We start from the raw sequence: 19379 nt of genomic DNA, 5'->3' as shown, positions 1-19379 counted from the left end.
TTGTTTACTGTTGTATTGCGCCTTGCAATAAAAAAAACTATTTAGGGGACAAAAAAGTTTATTGCGGCCCTGTCCATATATGTTACAGTGAGATACACCCATTGCATACTGTTGTATTGCGCCTTGCAATAAAAAAAAACATTTAGGGGACAAAAGAGTTTATTGCGGCCCTGTCCGCCTCTGTTACAGCAAGATACACCCATTGCATACTGTTGTATTGCGCCTTGCAATAAAAAAAAAACATTTAGGGGACAAAAGAGTTTATTGCGGCCCTGTCCACATATGTTACAGTGAGATACACCCATTGCATACTGTTGTATTGCGCCTTGCAATAAAAAAAAAACATTTAGGGGACAAAATAGTTTATTGCGGCCCTATCCGCATATGTTACAGTGACATACATCCATTGCAATACTGTTGTATTGCGCATTGCAATAAAAAAAAACATTTAGGGGACAGAAAGATATTAAATTGCGGCTTAGTCTGTATCTGTACGTGTGAGATACACTCGTTGGATACTGTTGTTCTAGTTCGCTATTCAATAAACACCCATTTAGGGAAAAAATATTAAATTGCGGCCTAGTCTGTATCTGTACGTGTGAGATACATCCATTGTATACTGTTGTTCTAGTCCGCTATTCAATAAACACCCATTTTGGGAAAAAATATTACATTGCGGCCTATTCTGCATAGTTTACTGTGAGATACACCCTTTGGATACTGCTGTTCTATTCCGCTATTCAATAAACACCCATAAAGGGAAAAAATATTACATTGCGGCCTAGTCTGCATATTTTACTGTGGGATACACCCTTTGGTTACTGTTGTTCTATTCCGATATTCAATAAACACCCATTTTGGGAAAAAATATTACATTGCGGCCTACTCTGCATATGTTAAAGCGCAACAAGGCACACAGGTCTCGCATGGAGGCCCAGTTACTGGTGGTGAAGTGGTGCTGTTCCGCAGAGCGACTCACGCGTGTGTGCTGCAGCTGAAACTCCACTATGGCCTGCTGCTGCTCGCACAGTCTGGCCAGCATGTGCAAGGTGGCGTTCCACCTTGTGGGCACGTCACATATGAGGCAGTGAGCGGGAAGGCCGAAGTTACGCTGCAGCACTGACAGGTGAGCAGCAGCAGGGTGAGAACGCCGAAAGTGCATACAGACGGCCCGCACTTTCTGCAGCAGCTCTGACATATCGGGGTCATTTCTAAGGAACCTCTGCACCACCAAATTCAGCACATGTGCCAGGCAAGGGATGTGTGTACGGCTAGGCCCAGAGCTGCTACGAGATTTTTCCCATTATCGCACACCACCAGGCTGGGCTTGAGGCTCACTGGCACCAACCACTCATCGGTCTGCTGTTCAATGCCCCTGCTCAACTCCTGCGTGGTGTGTGGTTTTTCCCCCAAACAGGCAAGTTGTAAAACTGCCTGCTGTCGTTTACCCCTGGCTGTGTTGAAGTTGGTGGTGAAGGTGTTACCCTGACCGGATGAGGAGGCGGTAGAGGATGAGGAAGTGGAGTAGGAGGAGTTAGGAATAGGAGGCAAACTGAAGCGCACTGCAATCCTCGGTGGTGGAAGGACATGCGCCAAACTGCTAACCGCCTCAGGCCCAGCCGCCACTGCAATTACCCAGTGTGCTCTTAGGGAGATATAACGTCCCTGACCATGCTTACTGGTCCACGTATCCGTAGTTAGGTGGATGGCGTTGCGCAGTGCACACCTGATTTTGTCCCACCCACTTGCTTGTGCAGGGAAGGGATGGCTTGCCTGGAAAAGTAGTGGCGGCTGGGCACGAGGTACTGTGGGACAGCCACCGCCACAAGGCTTTTAAAACTCTGCGTCTCCACCAGACGGAATGAAAGCATTTCAAAGGCCAGGAATTTTGAAATGCTGGCATTCAGGGCCAGGGATCCTGGGTGGGTAGGGGTGGTACTTCCTCTTCCGCTCCAGTGTTTGGGACATAGAAAGCTGAATGCTTCCACAGGACATTGTCGAGATGGTTGTTGGTGACCCAGGTGGTGGTGTTGCTGCAGGTCCTCTGTTTGCGGGGTGGCAGGTGCCGGTCTCTCTAGAGGTGGATGAAGAGGCCAAGACTGCAGCAGCAGAATAGGAAACAGGAGGAGCCAGAGACCTTTCTTGGTTTTTGAGGTGTCTACTCCACTGCAGCTCATGCTTTGCACTTAGATGCCTGGTCATGCAGGTTGTGCTCAGGTTGAGAAGGTTTATGCCTCGCTTCAGGCTCTGATTGCACAGCGTGCAAACCACTCGTGTCCTGTCATCATCACATTGTCTGATGAACTGCCACGTTAGGGAACTCCTTTGAGCTGGCTTTGGTGTGCTCGGTCCCTTGCTGCATTGGGCAGTGGCAGGCGTAGTGTCTAGGGCACGGCCGCTCCACTTTTGCACCCTGCTCCCTCTTCTGCTGTGCTGGTGGCTCTGTGCGACCACCGCCTCTTCCTCCAAACCACTCAGGTCACCTGCATGACGTTCATTCCACGTGGGGTCGAGGACCTCATCATCCTCCACATCATCTTCCACCCAGTCTTCACCCCTTCCAGTGTTGGGGTAGTTACTCAAAAAATGTAACTAGTTACTAGTTACTTCTGTAAATTGTAATGAGATTACTTTACTAGTTACTGCATTTGAAAAGTAACTTCACTACTTATTACTTTACTATACTCTTTCTTAATTGACCGTGTAGAAGAAGATACATGACACTCTTTCTGCATAGAGTTTATTGTATAAACACAGGCTTTGGGAAACATGAGAACAAAACCTGAAAAAAACAGAATAAAACATAAAAGTGCAACAAAAAGTCATAAACTTCATCCCTCTCTATTCTTCGAAATAACGATTGTATTGCACGGCTTGGGTAACGCAGGAAAGCGCGTTCCTATAGCCTAGTAAAGTAGTGTAGTTACTTCCTATAGCCTAGTAAAGTAGTGTAGTTACCAATATTAGTATTGTAACTAGTTACATTACTTAGTTACCAAAAAAAGTAATGTAGTTACTGTAATCAGTTACTTTGTAACTAGTTACCCCCAACACTGACCCCTTCCCTCCTTGTCGGTCTCCACAATTCGGAATTCCGCAGCAGTTGGCACCTGTGTTTCGTCATCATCCGAGACGTGCTGCGATGGTCCTCCCATGTACTCATCTTGAGACATGGTCCTCCCATGTACTCATCTTGAGACATAAGTGGTTGGGCATCGGTGCACTCAATCTCTTCCACTTCTGGGGCAGGGCTAGATGGATGGCCCTGGGAAACCATGCTAACAGAGTCATCAAAAAGAAGAAGAGACTGCTGAATGACTTGGGGCTCAGACTGCTTGGCTGATTTGCAAGGGGGTGAGGTGAAAGATTGATGGACATCGGCTGCAGGTGCCAACTCTGACCTTTCAGCAGAAGACTGGGTGGGAGATAATGTGAAGGAACTGGAGGCACTGTCAGCAACCCAATTTACTATCGCCTGTACTTTTTCTGGCCTCAACATTTGTAGAGGCACATAAAGCCCTGCCAAATACTGCTGTAAGGTTCTGTTGCCTACTCGCAGCTTAGAAAGGTGTTTTACTTGTGCGTGTAGCTGCCACAGATCGACCACATATTCTCCTTGCAACAGGAGCTCCACCAGCAGCACCACGACCCAGCACTAACCTGGTGGAGCAGTATGTGTGCACATGCCTAGACGTACTGAATGACGGGTCTGCCCCCTTCAACATCTGGGTCTCCAAATTGGGCACATGGTCTGAGCTTGCCCTTTACGCCTTGGAGGTGCTGGCCTGCCCTGCATCCAGTGTATTATCTGAATGTGTATTTAGCACGGCTGGGGGCATTATCACAGACAAGCGCAGCTGCCTGTCCATAGCCAATGTGGACAAGCTCACGTTCATTAAAATGAACCAGGCATGGATCCCACAGGACTTGTCCATACCTTGTGCAGAATAGACATGTATACCGGCCTTACCCAGCCATTGTTGTATTTTTGATCTTTCTCACTCTTTTTGGGGTGAACCCTAATTTAAAAAGAAATAAAATTAAAAACAAAAACCAGTGTTGGCTACCTCGTCCTCCTCCACCGCCACTTCCTCCTACACCGCCACATCCACCACCATATCCTCCGCCACCTCAACCTCCTACTCCATATGGGCCTCGTCGTCCTCCTACATCTTTCAAGATGATTTTTTTTTTTTTTTCTATTTTTTATGTTATTTTAAGTTATTTCCCTATCCACATTTGTTTGCAGAGCACTTGCCATGCTCCTAATATGATTTTGCTGCCATTTGCAGCCCTCTAGCCCTTTCCATGTTCGTTTTAGAGGCATTTTAGTGCTCAAAAGTTCGGGTCTCCATTGACTTCAATGGGGTTCGGGATTGGGGCAAAGTTCGGGTTCAGTCCGGACTTTTTTTTTCAAGTTCGGCCGAACCCACCGAACACGACATCCAGGTGTTCGCTCAACTCTATATACAACCTTAAATTAGGACACAAAGGGGGATTTATTAAAACTGATGCACAAAGAATCTGGTGTAGCTGTGCATAGTACCTAATCAGCTACTAGGATTTATTGTCAAAGCTTAATTAAACAAGCTAAATCTAAAAGCTAATTGGTTACTATTCACCAGATTCTGTGTGCACCAGTTTTAATAAATTACCCTCAAAGTGTTTCAGGAAAACCTGGGTCCTCATGAAAAACACAAACTAGTTGACTGATGGAGCTCAGAGTCATACTTCATCTGTGTTTAATTTTGTGGTCTGACTGTGTATCAGATAGAGGATGACAAGGTATTTGAAAATGTGAAAATACCACCACCTCTTACCATTGAGTGAGGCAGTATAGATACCCATCCAGACTCACCTCCAACTAATTCATCCCCTCCTAGAAGAGCCCCAAAGACCTGGTAACAGCAGCCGTCTACAAAGATGAGGATAAAGGTGACTGGGGAGAGACATAAAGATGAGATGACTGTGGAAATCTGATTCCACTGTTGTCACCTAATTCATGGTTGAGAACTACTCTGGAGGGTTAAGAGCTGATGTGCCAGAACTTGTGCCACAGCCTCATATTAAGAGTGCCCAAAGAGGTGCCCTTTGAACTTGAATGAGAAACAGAGACTCTAGGTCTACAGGAAAACCCTCTTTACAATTTCAAGGCTATGGTGGAATCATCTGTTCATGAGTCATCTGGGCATGGGCTTGAGAGATGGATTCATCCTCAAATAATAATGACTTAGGAGAGTTTAAAAAAAAATCCTCACCACTGTGCACAGGTTCCCTGATGCACGATTACACTTAGTCACTGTACCAGTGGAAGATATACCCCACCCATATCCTGACACACAATGGTGGGAATTCTCACTGTCTGTACCTTTTTATAATTGAAAGTTTCACAAAACATTTCTGTTACAAAATGTGTTTATTCTGGGACCAAAGGCTTTTAGTGGGGGGACAGTGTAGTCTTGACTGGCAGTCCCTTTAAGGGGTGGGAGCTGAACAGCCTGGGCATTCCTGAGGTCACCCACTGCAGCTTGTCTCTCTCCCCTGCCATGATAGAAAAGCATGGCAGGCAGAAGGACACTGATTTGCGGCAAGTGTATGTGTACAGTGACCCTGTCCAAAAAAGGGCAAGGGAAATTGAGCCACGTGATAGTGCACAGTGCAGCCAGGGGTAGAGAGTTGTGAGGTTGCCAGGAGCATGTAGGATTTAATTCTTTGGGGACTGTGTGCTTAATGCTGCAGTATAATCAAAAAAACTGCAGCAGGGATACCAATCCAGGCTGCAGAAGGCAGTGCAGTCTGACTTCAGAGCTATGCTTATAGCAGAGAGAGGCAATAGGGGAGAGAGACAAAAGGCTGCCATGTTCTTTGAGAGGAGAGACTGTTCTTTGTACAGAACTATGTGGATTATGAAAACCACAGAGAGGGAGGTCCAAGGACACACCTGACACAGGCTTGAGAGAGGAACCCTACTTATGGTGTGACCTCTTGCCTCAAAATAAAAAGGCCACTGAATCTTGGACAACTGAATGGCATTGGTTTTGGGGATCTCTCTCTCTCTCTCTCTCTTTCTCTCTCTCTCTCTCTCTGTCTGTCTGTCTGTCTGTCTCTCCTTCTCTGTCTGTCTCTCCTTCTCTGTCTCTCTCTCCTTCTCTGTCTCTCTCTCCTTCTCTGTCTTTCTCTCTCCTTCTCTCTCTCTCTCTCCTTCTCTCTCTCTCTCTCTCTCTCTCCTTCTCTCTCTCTCTCTCTCTCCTTCTCTCTCTCGCTCCTTCTATCTCTCTCTCTCTCTCTCTCTCTCTCTCTCTCTCTCTCTCTCTCCTTCTCTCTCTCTCTCTCTCTCTCTCTCCTTCCATCGAGTTATAAATGTGTTTGTTTCCAAAATGATTGTATGTAAAGCTGTATTACACCCAAAAACAAAACTTTATTAAATTGGAGCTCACCAATTCTTAGATGTGGTGGCTGCATTTGTTTTCTTTTTAAGACATGCTTCTTTTATTTTTAAATTACTCTAACAGACCAAGCTGTCCAGACAAAGTAGTCTTTAGGGGGTTGAGGCAAACTATTTATCACTGGCGAGGGTACTTACAGTGGCTCACTTTTATTCATTTATGCAAAACCTTTATGCTAAAAAGAAAAAAATGTTTTCTGCAATGGCTTATAAAGTGTTAGTTTGAGTTCAGCTTCAATTTGTTAGTCAAGTCCATCTCTAGTTTAACATTATCCTCTCCCCAGACTATGTGCTTTCTATGACTCATTGTCTAAATCATACTTTGCCTCACATGTTAAAACTGTATAACACTTAAAGTGACATAAAAAGGCTCAGTAGAAAAAAAAAGTCACAAACCTGTCACACTTACCTGCTCTGTGCAACAGTTTTGCACAGAGCAGCCCCGATCCTCCTCTTTTTGGGGTCCCCCACCAGCGCTCCTGGCACCTCCTCTTCACCCAGTGCCCCCAATAGCAAGCCGCTTGCTCTGGGGCACTAGTGCAGGCTCACTCCTGAGCTCCGCTCTATGCATTCATTCATGGCCCGCCCCCCCACTCTCTCCTCATTGGCTCACTGGCTGTGATTGGCAGGAGCCAATTGCTCCTGCTGCTGTCTCAGCCAATGATGAATGAGAGACCCGGGAGAAGCTCAGCTCTTGTGCACATCGCTAGATCAAGAGGGAGCTCAGGTGACTATTAGGGGGACTGGGGAGGCCACTGCACACAGAAGATTTTTTACCTTCATGCATAGAATACATGAAGGTGTAAAACCTTGAGTCTTTAAAGTCACTTTAAAGCAGGATTCCAGGTATATACAGATATACACATTTAAACCCAGGTATCATTCAAAACAATCATCAATAATTAGTGTAGACAACTGAAATATACTCATGATCAGTTAAAGTTTGCAGTGTTGTCTTGCTGACATATTTCTGGTACTTTGAGCTTGGGTGGGAAACGGCAGGATAAAGAGAAGAGCGAACGAAAGACCTCTAGTTGTTCAATATACACTATATTACCAAAGGTATTGGGACACCTGCCTTTACATTCACATGAACTTTATTGGCATCCCAGTCTTAGTCAGTAGGGTTCAATATTGAGTTGGCCCACCCTTCGCAGCTATAACTGCTTCAACTCTTCCAGGAAGGCTATTCACAAGGTTTAGGAGTGTGTCTATGGGAATGTTTGACCATTCTTCAAGAAGTGCATTTGTGAGGTTAGGCACTGATGTTGAACAAGAAGGCCTGGCTTGCAGTCTCCTCTCTAATTCATCCCATTCAAATCCATGGTGGAGGGGGGATTATGGCATGGGGTTGTTTTTCAGGGATTGGACTTGGCCCCTTAGTTCAAGTGAAGGGAAATCGTTATAACGTTTATTTATTATGGTCTGTATACATTAGCTAATATATTCCAGTAACATCACCAGCCCAAAATGGTGCAACTTACTTTTGCCTTTGTATTTTTCAGTCCTCGGGGTACAAATGTTTCTGACAAATGAGATACAAACAGACGAGGTGAAGGACAACTGTTGTAATCTACATCCAGATTAAGTTCTCGAAACTCAAGCCATTGCACTATTTCAGAAGTTTCCATCTCTTCAGTACCATTTCGGTGCCCTTCGCTGCATATTAGGCTTAATATTTGCTGAGACCAGATGGTTCCTTTTAGTGTGAAAAGAAAATGAATGCATTCATTTGTACATATACAATAACATGGCCTTCACTGTATCTTTTCTTGTTGCTCTATGATAGGGTGCATATTTGCCAATGTTTCAAAAAACATTCCAGGGACACCTATTTTTGCTGTGCTTCCAGCAAACCATTATAGGTGGATGATGTACACTAATTAGGGGAGGGGCATTCATTTAAATAGGGTGTGGTTTTACAAGAGGCATTTTGTTAACTAATGTCATACTTTATAATTAAATATTAAACATTTTTACTGCCCCAACCACTCCCCCTAAAGCGGCAAAAATAGCCCCCCCTGTTGCGTTCAGTGGGCAGTAATGCTGCTGAAAAATGACTGATTCAAGTGAATGGGGCCATGCTGTAACAGTGAGCCTACTATAGGTTTGCAGTTGTAAAGCAAGTCTGAAAACAAATTAAACTAATTTAACTAAACAGATTTATGTAAATAATGAAACAAAACACATTTTTTTTGTTCTGTACATGTCTAGTTTTTGTTGTATTTTCTATAGATTTCCATGTGAGGGATGTTTTTGGCGCGGTTTTTAACCACTTGCTAACCGTCAACTGTGGATATACTGCAGTAGGCTGGCTCGACTGCGCAAAACGCCGTATCCATACGTCGCTCCTCAGGAACAAACCTGGGGGTATGTGCGCCGATTCGAGAGGTTAAGTTGATCTGTCACAGCTACTTGCCAGGAGTACTGACTATGTTTGCCCTTTCTGCCCCCCCTATGACAGGTCCAGCACTTGCATTACCTCCTGCAGCCCAGAATATGGCTGCAGGGGTATGGAGCAGGGAGAGGACTTTGGATTTTAGATAGGACAGCCAGCACCAGAACAAGGGATACTTCTCATCAATGTAAATACTGTCCCTTGTGCTAACTTTTTTTATTTTAATTTGGCCTAAACGTAGGCTTTAGCATACTCAAGAAATTGTGTCATAACAATTTGATTTGCATTAACACTTGTAATATAACGGTAGAAGATAGAGTCCAGGTGTGATAGTGAAAAATGAAGGCAAAGGGACACTGGGAACAATAGGGGGAATGTGATCTAGCACACCTGGGCAAACATGGATTTAATTGTGCCACATAATCATTAGAAAAGATTCATTAAAAAATAACAATATTTTATTTATATACAGAGTTTTACATATAAACCATTAAAACATATGTGGTCAAGATAATGATACATGTATACACATGCATATCCTAATAGAGAAGTATACAATATGGTTCACTGACGGATCAATGCGTTTCGCTGATGCAGCCTCTTCAGGTAGTCTTTGTTCTTTCACTTTTTGGATTAAACCCAAATAATTCAAATGGCCATGTTGTTTAACTAAATGAAGAAATGTGTTGTGAAACAGAATCAGTTTTTACTGGCTTGTTTAATCAGATATCTGAACAGAGTCCACACTTTGATAAAATTCCGAAACACACAAACTTGTTAAAGCAAATAAATGTGATTAAAAGAATTTATAGTGTTTTTTTTCTGAGAAAAATCTATAAATCAAATTAGCGGTGGTTATATTATAAGTGGAAACGCGTTGATCCATCAGTGAACCATATTGTATACTTCTCTGTTAGGATATGCGTGTGCATACATGTATCATTATCTTGACCACATATGTTTTAATGATTTAATGATTTATATGTAAAACTCTGTGAATAAATAAAATATTGCTAGTTTTTAATGAATCTTCTCTAATGATTATGTGGCACAATTAAATCCCCGTTTGCCCAGGTGTGCTAGATCATATTCCCCCTATTGTTCCCAGTGTCCATTTGACTTCATTTTTTACTATCACACCTGGACTCTATCTACTTCCCGTTTACGTCTGGAGAGGGTGCCTTGAATTAGCCCGACCACTCTCCATACAATTTCCACTTATAATATAACCACCGCTAATTTGATTTATAGATTATTCCCAGAAAAAACACTATAAATTCTTTTATTCACATTTTATTTGCTTTAACGAGTTTGTGTGTTTCGGAATTTTATCAAAGTGTGGACTCTGTTCACATATCTGATTAAACAAGCCAGCAAAAACTGATTCTGTTTCACAACACATTTCTTCATTTAGTTAAACAACATGGCCATCTGAATTATTTGGGTTTAATCCAAAAAGTGAAAGAACAAAGACTCTCTAGGACTGAATGGGAAATGTACCAATCCATATGAAGATTCTGCCAAGTGGCTCAGTCTTTTGGGAGTGAATCAGTGACAAACAAGTATAAGACTTGCAGAGGGGCTGGGGGTGGGCTAAGGTACATTAAATGAGTAACTGCAAATACAGTGCAGTTACAATGTATGGCAGGGCTCCATTTCACCTTGCAAGTAGAGATGGCAAAAAGAGAATTGTATCACAATAGCGCAACAAAGTTATCCGAGGGTCTTTCTGAAAGCAGTGTTAAAAGAATCGACTTTTAAAGTGGTCCTAAAGCCTAGTACACACCATTCGTTTTTCTTTTCATTTGCTTTATCAATCACTTTTGATCAATGTTAGTACAGCGATCTCCTCAGCTGAGCTATTGGGTTCTGACAGTCCCCCCCCCCTCCGCTTAAACACTGAAATTAGTGCAGATCGGGAGCTGGTCGGCGCGCTGGTTTTCCAGCATGCACTGTCAGCCCGGCTGCCATACATGCGGGCCGAATGTCGGTTGGTTTTTATTGAACCAGCCGATGTCACCCAACATTCAGCCCGTGTGTACTAGGCTTTAAGGTAAAAACTTTCTGTGTCACAAATCCAATCTCGATCCAATGCTCTGCCCAAGAGCAGTAGCTCTCTCCGCCCTTCTTATCCTCACAAGGCAGAACAGAATAACAGTCAATCAAATTTTGTGATGAGGGATAGGGGGCGGGAACAAGCCATGCTGTGTGAGTCTATGGACACAGGCTTGGGATTGAGCCCGCATGAGTGCCCCCATAGAAAGGCTTTCTATGGGGGCACTTGCCAAGTAGGAGGAGCCAGGTACATCAGCAACGGACTCCAGAAGGAAAAGATCGGGTTTCACTGTGCAAAACCATTACACAGTGCAGGTATGACACTTTTAAACCCACCTGATTTTGGATATGTAATCAAGAGAACATCATCATCTCTTATTTTGAAATCCTTTAGGGAGTCTATAAACTCTGGTGACATACTTTCCTTTAGGAAACAGAATCCTTTATAACAGTACAGATTACGGTCACGTGGCACAGGAGTGATTGCAGCCATTGTTAGTAATGTTACCTGTAATATAAAGGAATTAATTAGTGGAGTAAGGGAATGACTAATGCTAAATGTAATAAAAAGGAATTAATAAGTGGAGTATGGGAAAGACTAATGCTAAATGTATGTTATTTCTTAGATACTATAATGTTTGACAATTCTGTCATAATTTACAGCAGTGATCTCCAAACTGAGGCCCGCAGGCTAGATGTGCTTGCCTTTATCCAGCCATTCCTCCCACTGATACGAGGCATTATTCCTCCTACTGATGCCAACTTTGAGGCACCATTCCTTCAAATGACACCCATTGTGGGGCATAATTCCTCCAACTCCCACTATTCAAAGATAGGGCAATATTCCTTCTACTGTCACCTCACCAACAATGGGGCATATTTTCTCCCAGTGACACCACAAATGGGGCACTATTCCCTCCAGTGATACCAAGTATGGGGCACTTTTCCTTCAATTGACACCAAAGATGGGGCACTATTGTATCTTTTTTTACCCCCACTAATGCCAGGACATGTTCTACTCCAACTGGTCATAATCCAGCCCCCCTTAAGTCTAAAGACAATGAACTTGCCCTTTATCTGGAAAGTTTGGAGACCCCTGATTTAAAAGATAAGTGGTTTTTAAATATGTCTTTCATGGAAGCCCTCCTTTAGACCCCAGTAAGAACACCATTGGCCCATTTAACTTTTCTGTTAAATAGTTTTTTTTTCTTTAGTGGGGTCTAATTGTTGTTTTTTATTGAATGTATTGATAAGAAAATTTGAGAGAGCAGGAAATAAATGTTTTCTTTAATTAACAAATTTCTAATTGTGTATGCAGTTCTTGTTCGGGAAATTACACTCATTCCAAAATCGAATATTAAAAGCTAATGAAATTTTGAAGTACATTTAAACGGCATTTTTGTAGTCATCGAATGTACTAAGAATTTTTGTATAAGTATTCCTGTTGATGTTTGTTTGAAAGTCTACTAGTGTATGGCTAACCTAAGCATGCTGCACCTTGCATTCCCTTTCAGCTAAATTCAGAGCAGAACCAACATACACTGGGGTGATAAAAAAAAGTACTGTAACTAATAATATCAGTCCGCGTTTGGACCTCAGTACATTGACTGGTGGACACATATTATACTCCATAGCAGATTCTGTCTTGTGTAAGACACATATAATTTTTTGTCAGTTTATTTTATTTTTAAGTTGAAATTTTTTCATACCATGTTCAGTTTATAAAACCATTATTTATACAAATAAACATTTATTAGTAGGTGGCATCATACATAATGGGTTTTTAAAGAGACAGCACAGTAGATGATGTTTCAAACAGATTTTTTTTTCTCTTTAATTGCAATTTTGCATAAAGCCTTACAGAGCAGACAAGGATTAGTCTATTGAGTTCAATTTTGGTCTTGCTAAATACGTGAACAGCTTCACCCGCTGGCAGGTAATGTAATTATTTATGAAATATTACTTTGTAAAAAGTGAAATAAGTCTATTTAATAACAAACACAATGTACAGTATATATATACTGTATATCATTCAGTCCTCAACATAATACTGTAAATACTGAAAATCTGTAAAAAAATATATACATTCCCTTTAAAGTGTCCATAGCCTACTTGGCTTAGATACTAGGCAGCTTTCACTTAAAGATGTCACAGGATGCAAAAGCACCAAACTGTCTATACCTAATTAAACACCTAATTCCTTATCCTTTTTTGTCAACCCTTGTATGCAAACGGTCACAATGACCAAACACTTTGGATTTCTTTTCTCTAGGACCGAACCATGCTATATCAAAAACTTGAACATCCAGAATAGTATTTTTTGCCAGAATACTTTTCTTATTTGGGCAAAAATTACTACGTGGATCTATTTCACAATCTTTTTTCCAACTAAATGTTTACATCTTACAATAATATTTTTCTCTATTTTGTATAATTATAAAAATCAGTTTAAATGTCAAACAAAACTACACATTTACTTTTTTGGATATATTTAAAGTTTGGAATATTAAAAGCAACCAAGCATGCATAACATCTGGTAATACATGAAGATAAAACACAGCATTGTTAATAAGACTGACCTTTACACCTGTTTTTAGCTCCAAGATTTGTAGCTTGTACTAAACTCACAGCATTTCAAAGGAGCGATTTTTATTCCTCTCTTCCAACTGGGTACATAACCAATCAGTTACGACATTACAAAATACACCCCCTTTCCCATGGTTACAGTCCCTGGGCTTTAACTAATGAGCTCCCAGCACTTTCAATAGTAGACAGTATGTACAGTTCATTGCAGATTTTAATGCCTAATATTTATAAGCTTTGTAGAGAATCAGGCTCAAGGCATAAACTCACAGTTTATTTAACAAAGTGTCATGTTTAATCCAAAGGATAGTCACAAACAGAAGGAAAAGGCCTCTTGTCATAACTCATAAGAAAGTAAACTTCTGCTCTACTGTGCCTTACTGTATCCATGGTCTGACAAAGTCCTTGGTTAAAGTGTCCTTTACAAAACAAACTATTGCAGCCAAGTTCAACTTCAAGCAGCCATGCTCTTAGTTGCCTCATTCAAGGAGACACTCTCTCCCCCAAAGCTAGGACCAGCTGCTTTAATCAAAAGACCTAGGCAGAAAACATCAAAATACAGTCCACGTTATTGGGAATCTGTCCCTCCCAGAGCCCCCTCAGACTCCCAGTAAAACCAGCCTCGGAACAGGCTTTACTAACACAGTGTAAAGAACTATCTTTCTTTACCATGAACTCTTTGTTGGCATTACCATAAATTGCAAAACTAAGAATCCGTGGAGAAACATAAATCCCACTGATCACTTTTCCTGCCACTTTAAAGGGTAACTCCACTTTTGTGGCAAAAAAAAAAGCAAATAAAGAAAAAAACAATATAGCATATACAATCGCGAAACAAATCATATTGTAATTGAATGTTAATAAAAATGACCTTTTCAATCTGCAGCTGTTGCAATTTTCTGGAAATGCAATGCAATATGGCTACCTGGAGCTGTTCTGTAGACAGAATGTGTACTGACCACAGCCCAGAAACATAATTTCCTGCTTGTGTGATTGGCTCACCAATTTTCCCAGAAGTCTGCCTAAGATACAAGTCAGATTTATGGCATCCCCTGCAACAAAAATGTCATTTTTGGTGATATACTCCCAATAGGAACATGTCTAAAGTGATGCAGGTCCAGCAGCTTCCCTCATTAGAGCTTTGCAGTTGCCACAGCTGACAGATAATTATGAAACCACTCCCATTAGACCCATTCAGCACAGAGGCAACAAACAATGATTTCTTCTGAATAACAAAAGGTAGGAATCTGCAACAAAGTTTGTTACAATTCCTGTAATGTACAGAGATCACCCAGAGGGTATTTTTTTTTTTTTCATAACAAAAGTGGAGTTACGCTTTAACTGATTTCACAGGCACCCCTCTACATTTCCTCCCTCTGCTCAAACTTGGGGGGGATTGAGCACCCTGGGCAATCAAACTGTAAACTCTGGAGAAGGCATCAGCATTAGCTTGTTGGCTACCTGGTCTATGTTCTACTAAAGATTTGAAATTCTGTAGAGCCAAGAACCATCTGGTAACTCTTGAATTTTTCTCCTTTTTGAGACATCCACTTTGAGAACCTAAACTGTAGCCCTAACAGATAGTGTTTTAAACTCCAAAGAGCCCATTTGATGGCTAGACATTCCTGTTGTACAATTGCGTACAGTACATCCTAGAAGTATTCACAGCACTTCAATTTTGCACATTTTGTTATGTTTTATAGCCTTATTCCAAAATGGATTAAATTCATTTTTTTTCTCAAAATTCTAAAAACAATACCCCATAATGACTGACAATGTGAAAGAAGTTTGTTTGAATCTTTGCAAATTTATTAAAACTAAAAAAAAGGGTAAAAAAACACATGTAGTATTGTAAGTATGTAATTATGTAAGTATTCACAGCCTTTGCTCAATACTTTGTTGAAGCACATTTGGCACCAATTACAGCCTCAAGTATTTTTGAGTATGATGCTACAAGCTTGGCACAACAATTTTTTGGGCAGTTTCTTCCATTCTTCTTTGCAAGCCTCTCAAGTTCCATCTGGTTGGATGGGGAGCATCGGTGCACAGCCATTTTCAGATCTCTCCAGAGATGTTCAATCAGATTCAAGTCTGGGCTCTGGCTGGGCCAAATTTACATTACAATACATTTACAGAGTTGTCCCATAGCCACTCCTTCATTATCTTTGCTGTGTGAGCAGGGTCTTTGTCCTGTTGGAAGATGAACCTTTGCCCCAATCTGAGGTCCCAGAGCATTTTGGAGCAGGTTTTCATCAAGAATGTCTCTGTATATTGCTGCATTCATCTTTCCCTTGATCCCGAATAGTCTCCCAGTTCCTGGCGCTGAAAAACGTCCCCACAGCATGATGTTGTCATCACCATGCTTCACTGTAGGGATAGTATTGGCCAGGTGATAGGGATGAGCCTAACATCCCCCCCCCCCGGTTCGGTTCGCACCAGAACACCGTGAACAGAGGAAAAGTTTGTTCAAATAAACAAACCCCATTGAGGTCTATGAGACTCAAACCTCGAGAATCAAATGGCCTCATTTTGAAGGCTTAAATGCAAGTTATTGTCCCAAAAAGTGTATGGGGGTCCAAGTTCTGACCTGGGGAACATGTAGCAATGAAAAAAATGTTTTTAAAAACGATCATTTTTAAAGGAGCAGTGATTTACTAATTTTAATGAGGCTTAAAGTGAAACTATAAAAATGAAAAATTCCTTCAATATCATGCCTGGGGGGTCCCCTGAATGTGCCTGTAAAGTAGTGCATCTCTACGATGTATGTAGCCTGCTGCAGCAATGCTGGCATTTCTAAAGCAAAAAATGTCATATACAAATATACATATGTAGCACCCTGCAGGTAGGTGCTAGGTAAATGTGTAGTGGCCTTGTCTGCCTAACAGCAGGGCTTTGATTTGTTTCGTTAGGGTGTCATGGTTTTCAGGTGTGCCTGCTGAAGGGGGAGTCTCCCCACTGGCTCCTGTGAGAGGCTTCTCATAGGGAGTGGAGGAAACCCAATCAGGGGACATATCCAGGCTTGTAGCTACCCCAGAAAGCAGATTGCGCTGCAAAGGATTCTGGGAGTGGGTATAAGTTTGGGGGTGGCGCATGACACAATGTCTTTGGTGGGAGCAGAGTCCCAGGAGGGAGAGTCTCTCTCCTCCTGCCTGAGGAAGAGGATCTTGGGGGTGTCGCCTGAGAATCCAGAGAGTGCGGAGCTGAGGGGATCCAGTGTGCTGAGAACCTGCGGAGAGTCAGAGGGGCCCAGTGCCAGGAAAGCCTACACAGTTCATGAGTACTGAGGATTGCCCCTGGGGGTCTGCCTGAAGTTAGAGGGGACCACTCCGGAAAAGAGTCTGGGATCTGGTGCCAGCTAGCGGTGAAAGGGGGTACCTAGGTTGAGGACCCTGAAGTGACAGAGGGGGTACATAGTCAGTGGACCCTGAAGAGTTCAAGGTTAAAGGGCCCTGAAGTGTTAGTGCACAGTGTGAAGTGTGCAGTTCAGTGTGTGCAGCGTGAGGTACACAGTGTCAAGAGTTTCAGCCATACAGGAATCTACGCAATACTACCTCAAGCCAGTGCTCGGCCTGAGGGGGCATTCAGTAACTTTGCAGTGCAGCAGTGTCAGTAATTCTACAGTATTCAGTCCTGGATTGTCATGGTCTTACCTTCTTGCTGTTCTCCTTCGTTTGACATGTGCTGGCGGCCATCTTGGTTTCTGGGTTTCTTGTAGCCTCCCACCCTGCGGCTCCTCCTTCCCACTGGGAGGAGCTGGATGCCTAGCTCATATATATAGGAGGTCTGTGGCTTCAGTTCCTTGCTTGGTCCTCCTGTGTTCACATGCTTCCAAGACTGCTGCTGCTTCTGGTCCCTGATCCTGGCTTCGTCTGACTACCCTGCTGGTTCCTGATCCTGGCTTCGTCTGACTACCCTGCTGGTTCCTGATCCTGGCTTCGTCTGACTACCCTGCTGGTTCCTGATCCTGGCTTCGTCTGACTACCCTCCTGGTTCCTGACCTCTGGCTTCGCAAGGACTCTGCCTCGGTTTCGCCATCCGTTTGGACTTTTGCTTTACAGCTTGATTTTCAATAAAGCCTTCTTATTTTCACTTATCTGTTGTTGTACGTCTGCTTCATGGTTCCGTGACATGGATCTTCTGGACTCCAAGTCGAGGATTCAGCTACAGTGAGTGTTCTGAGAGTCAGTGAGCGTTGGCTGGCGTCGGCTGGCGTCAAGACAGCGTTGACCGACTGTTTCTGGAGAAAGTCCCATGTGTATCTAGTTAAAGCCTAAAGGAGTATCCCACTCAAATCCTTTCTCCCATCCCCTTTAAATCAAATAAAACCACAAACAAAGATGCCGGAGTTGTTAATGTCTCAGTGCTCACACCCAGGGCCGCAGCTCACGCGGGCTGAAGAGGTAACCGGTACTGATGGCAAACCTACATCAGGCCACAGGCCTGGAAAACCTGCTACATTTGGGGGCTCATCCGGGATTTTTTCATTGGTTACTGGGCCGGTTGTCCCTGGCAACAGCAAACTAAAAAGTCAATTTTTGTGTCCGGAGTTGCTATTTAAATGCCAGGCCAGGTGTGAGGCTGCAACGGCGGGAGACAGGGAGAGTGGGTTGAAGTTGGAAGCCCACATGGAAGGATGCTTGTGGCAACGAAAGTGTTCCAGTAAAAGTTGTAAAGTGATTAACTTTTGAAATGAACTGGGAAATGTATTCTGCTATCAGAAGATGGAGAGCAGGAGGCAAATGTGTCCGGATGTATGAGTGCTGCAACTGCTTAACAGTAAGAAGTCCCAAGGAGGGCAGTGATGGAGGCATCGGGGGTCCTGGGGAGGACAGAGAAGAGGATGCCGGAGGTCCTAGTGTGGACAGTAAAAATGGAGGCCCGGGGCACGGGAAGAGAGGTGCCAGGGGCTTGGTGGTGGTGCACGCTATGTGGAAGGATGTTGACCGTGCCTTTGACAGCGGGACATTTATTCTCTATAGTTGCTGCACACATACTGTGGGGATCGTAGTCAGCCATGCCGAGGTAGGCAATGGGGCTAGTCCCGGAGCCAGTATGGAAAATGTGGATTGCACGTGTGTGGCGAGGAAGAAAAGTATCGGCTGTGCGACCGACAGCGGGATGCTACTCTTGCCGAGCAAGGAGGGACAGCTGACTTTAGTGAAGAAAAGTGCAGTTGTGGCCCTAGTGCAATTGAGATAGGTAAATGCAGGTCTAGCAAGTGACATGATCCGCTTAGCAGCTACTTCCCCAGAGTTTGCAGCGAGGAAGCATGGCATGGGAAGAGTTACAGTACCGTGCAGGAAAGCGTGCCACGTTCAGGACTGCCCAGTGGGAGGAGTAACCGCCCAATATAGCGGAAGGGTTATCGGGAACATCCGGCCAATCAGGAGTGATACAGGGGACCCTATTAATATCCCCTCCTCTGGGCGCGGCCGTGCGGGAGACACATGCAGGTGAAGGAGGCATGTTGTTCACGAAAGAAGCGTAGGGTGTTCCCGCTATTACTGCCATGATGGGCGAAAACCCTGCGGAGCAAAGCCAAGAGCAGATCCACCAGCCCAATCCCCCGCTAGTTTGGGATACCAGTATCCGGATGGTGCCTGATGGCGGACTCACGTTATGCACTGGAGGAGGTCGGGAGTTCCTTGGAGTGGTATGTCCCCAGTGTGCCACTGTTACTCTGAGGGTGCCGGAGTGGATTCAATGTGGGCAATGTGGGGATTTGCTGCTCAGGGCAATGAAGAGCGAGGGCCGTCCCAAGAAGCTGACAGTTATGTGGGAGACAGGCCTCACTCAGAAGGTGATGGGGAACGAGTCAAAGTTCCTCCGCGGAGCAGGAAGAGGCATATTCAGGCTGATGATGCAGCTGGAGGGCCTGCCAGCAGTCGGTGGGCCTAC

At 43.6% G+C, this 19379-nt stretch overlaps 1 protein-coding gene across 1 annotated transcript in view; it reads right to left on the bottom strand.

Annotated features, from left to right (window-relative positions):
• Window positions 1-11402, bottom strand: part of LOC309551823 (amine sulfotransferase-like) — an 89265-nt gene extending 77863 nt beyond the window's left edge. The window contains exons 1-2 of the mRNA XM_082252519.1: window positions 11235-11402; window positions 7930-8144 (exon numbers count right to left, since the gene is read on the bottom strand). Of these exons, the coding sequence (XP_082108645.1) occupies window positions 7930-8144; window positions 11235-11391 (372 nt within the window). The 5' untranslated portion in view covers window positions 11392-11402. The remainder of the gene's footprint in view (window positions 1-7929; window positions 8145-11234) is intronic.
• Window positions 11403-19379: the final 7977 nt, after the last annotated feature.

The sequence above is a fragment of the Pelophylax lessonae genome (genome assembly GCF_965119305.1).
Source record: "Pelophylax lessonae genome assembly, chromosome: 3".
Lineage (NCBI taxonomy): Eukaryota > Metazoa > Chordata > Amphibia > Anura > Ranidae > Pelophylax > Pelophylax lessonae.
The sequence above is the reverse complement of the archived record's forward strand: the minus strand, read 5'-3'. Positions and strand labels throughout refer to the sequence as shown.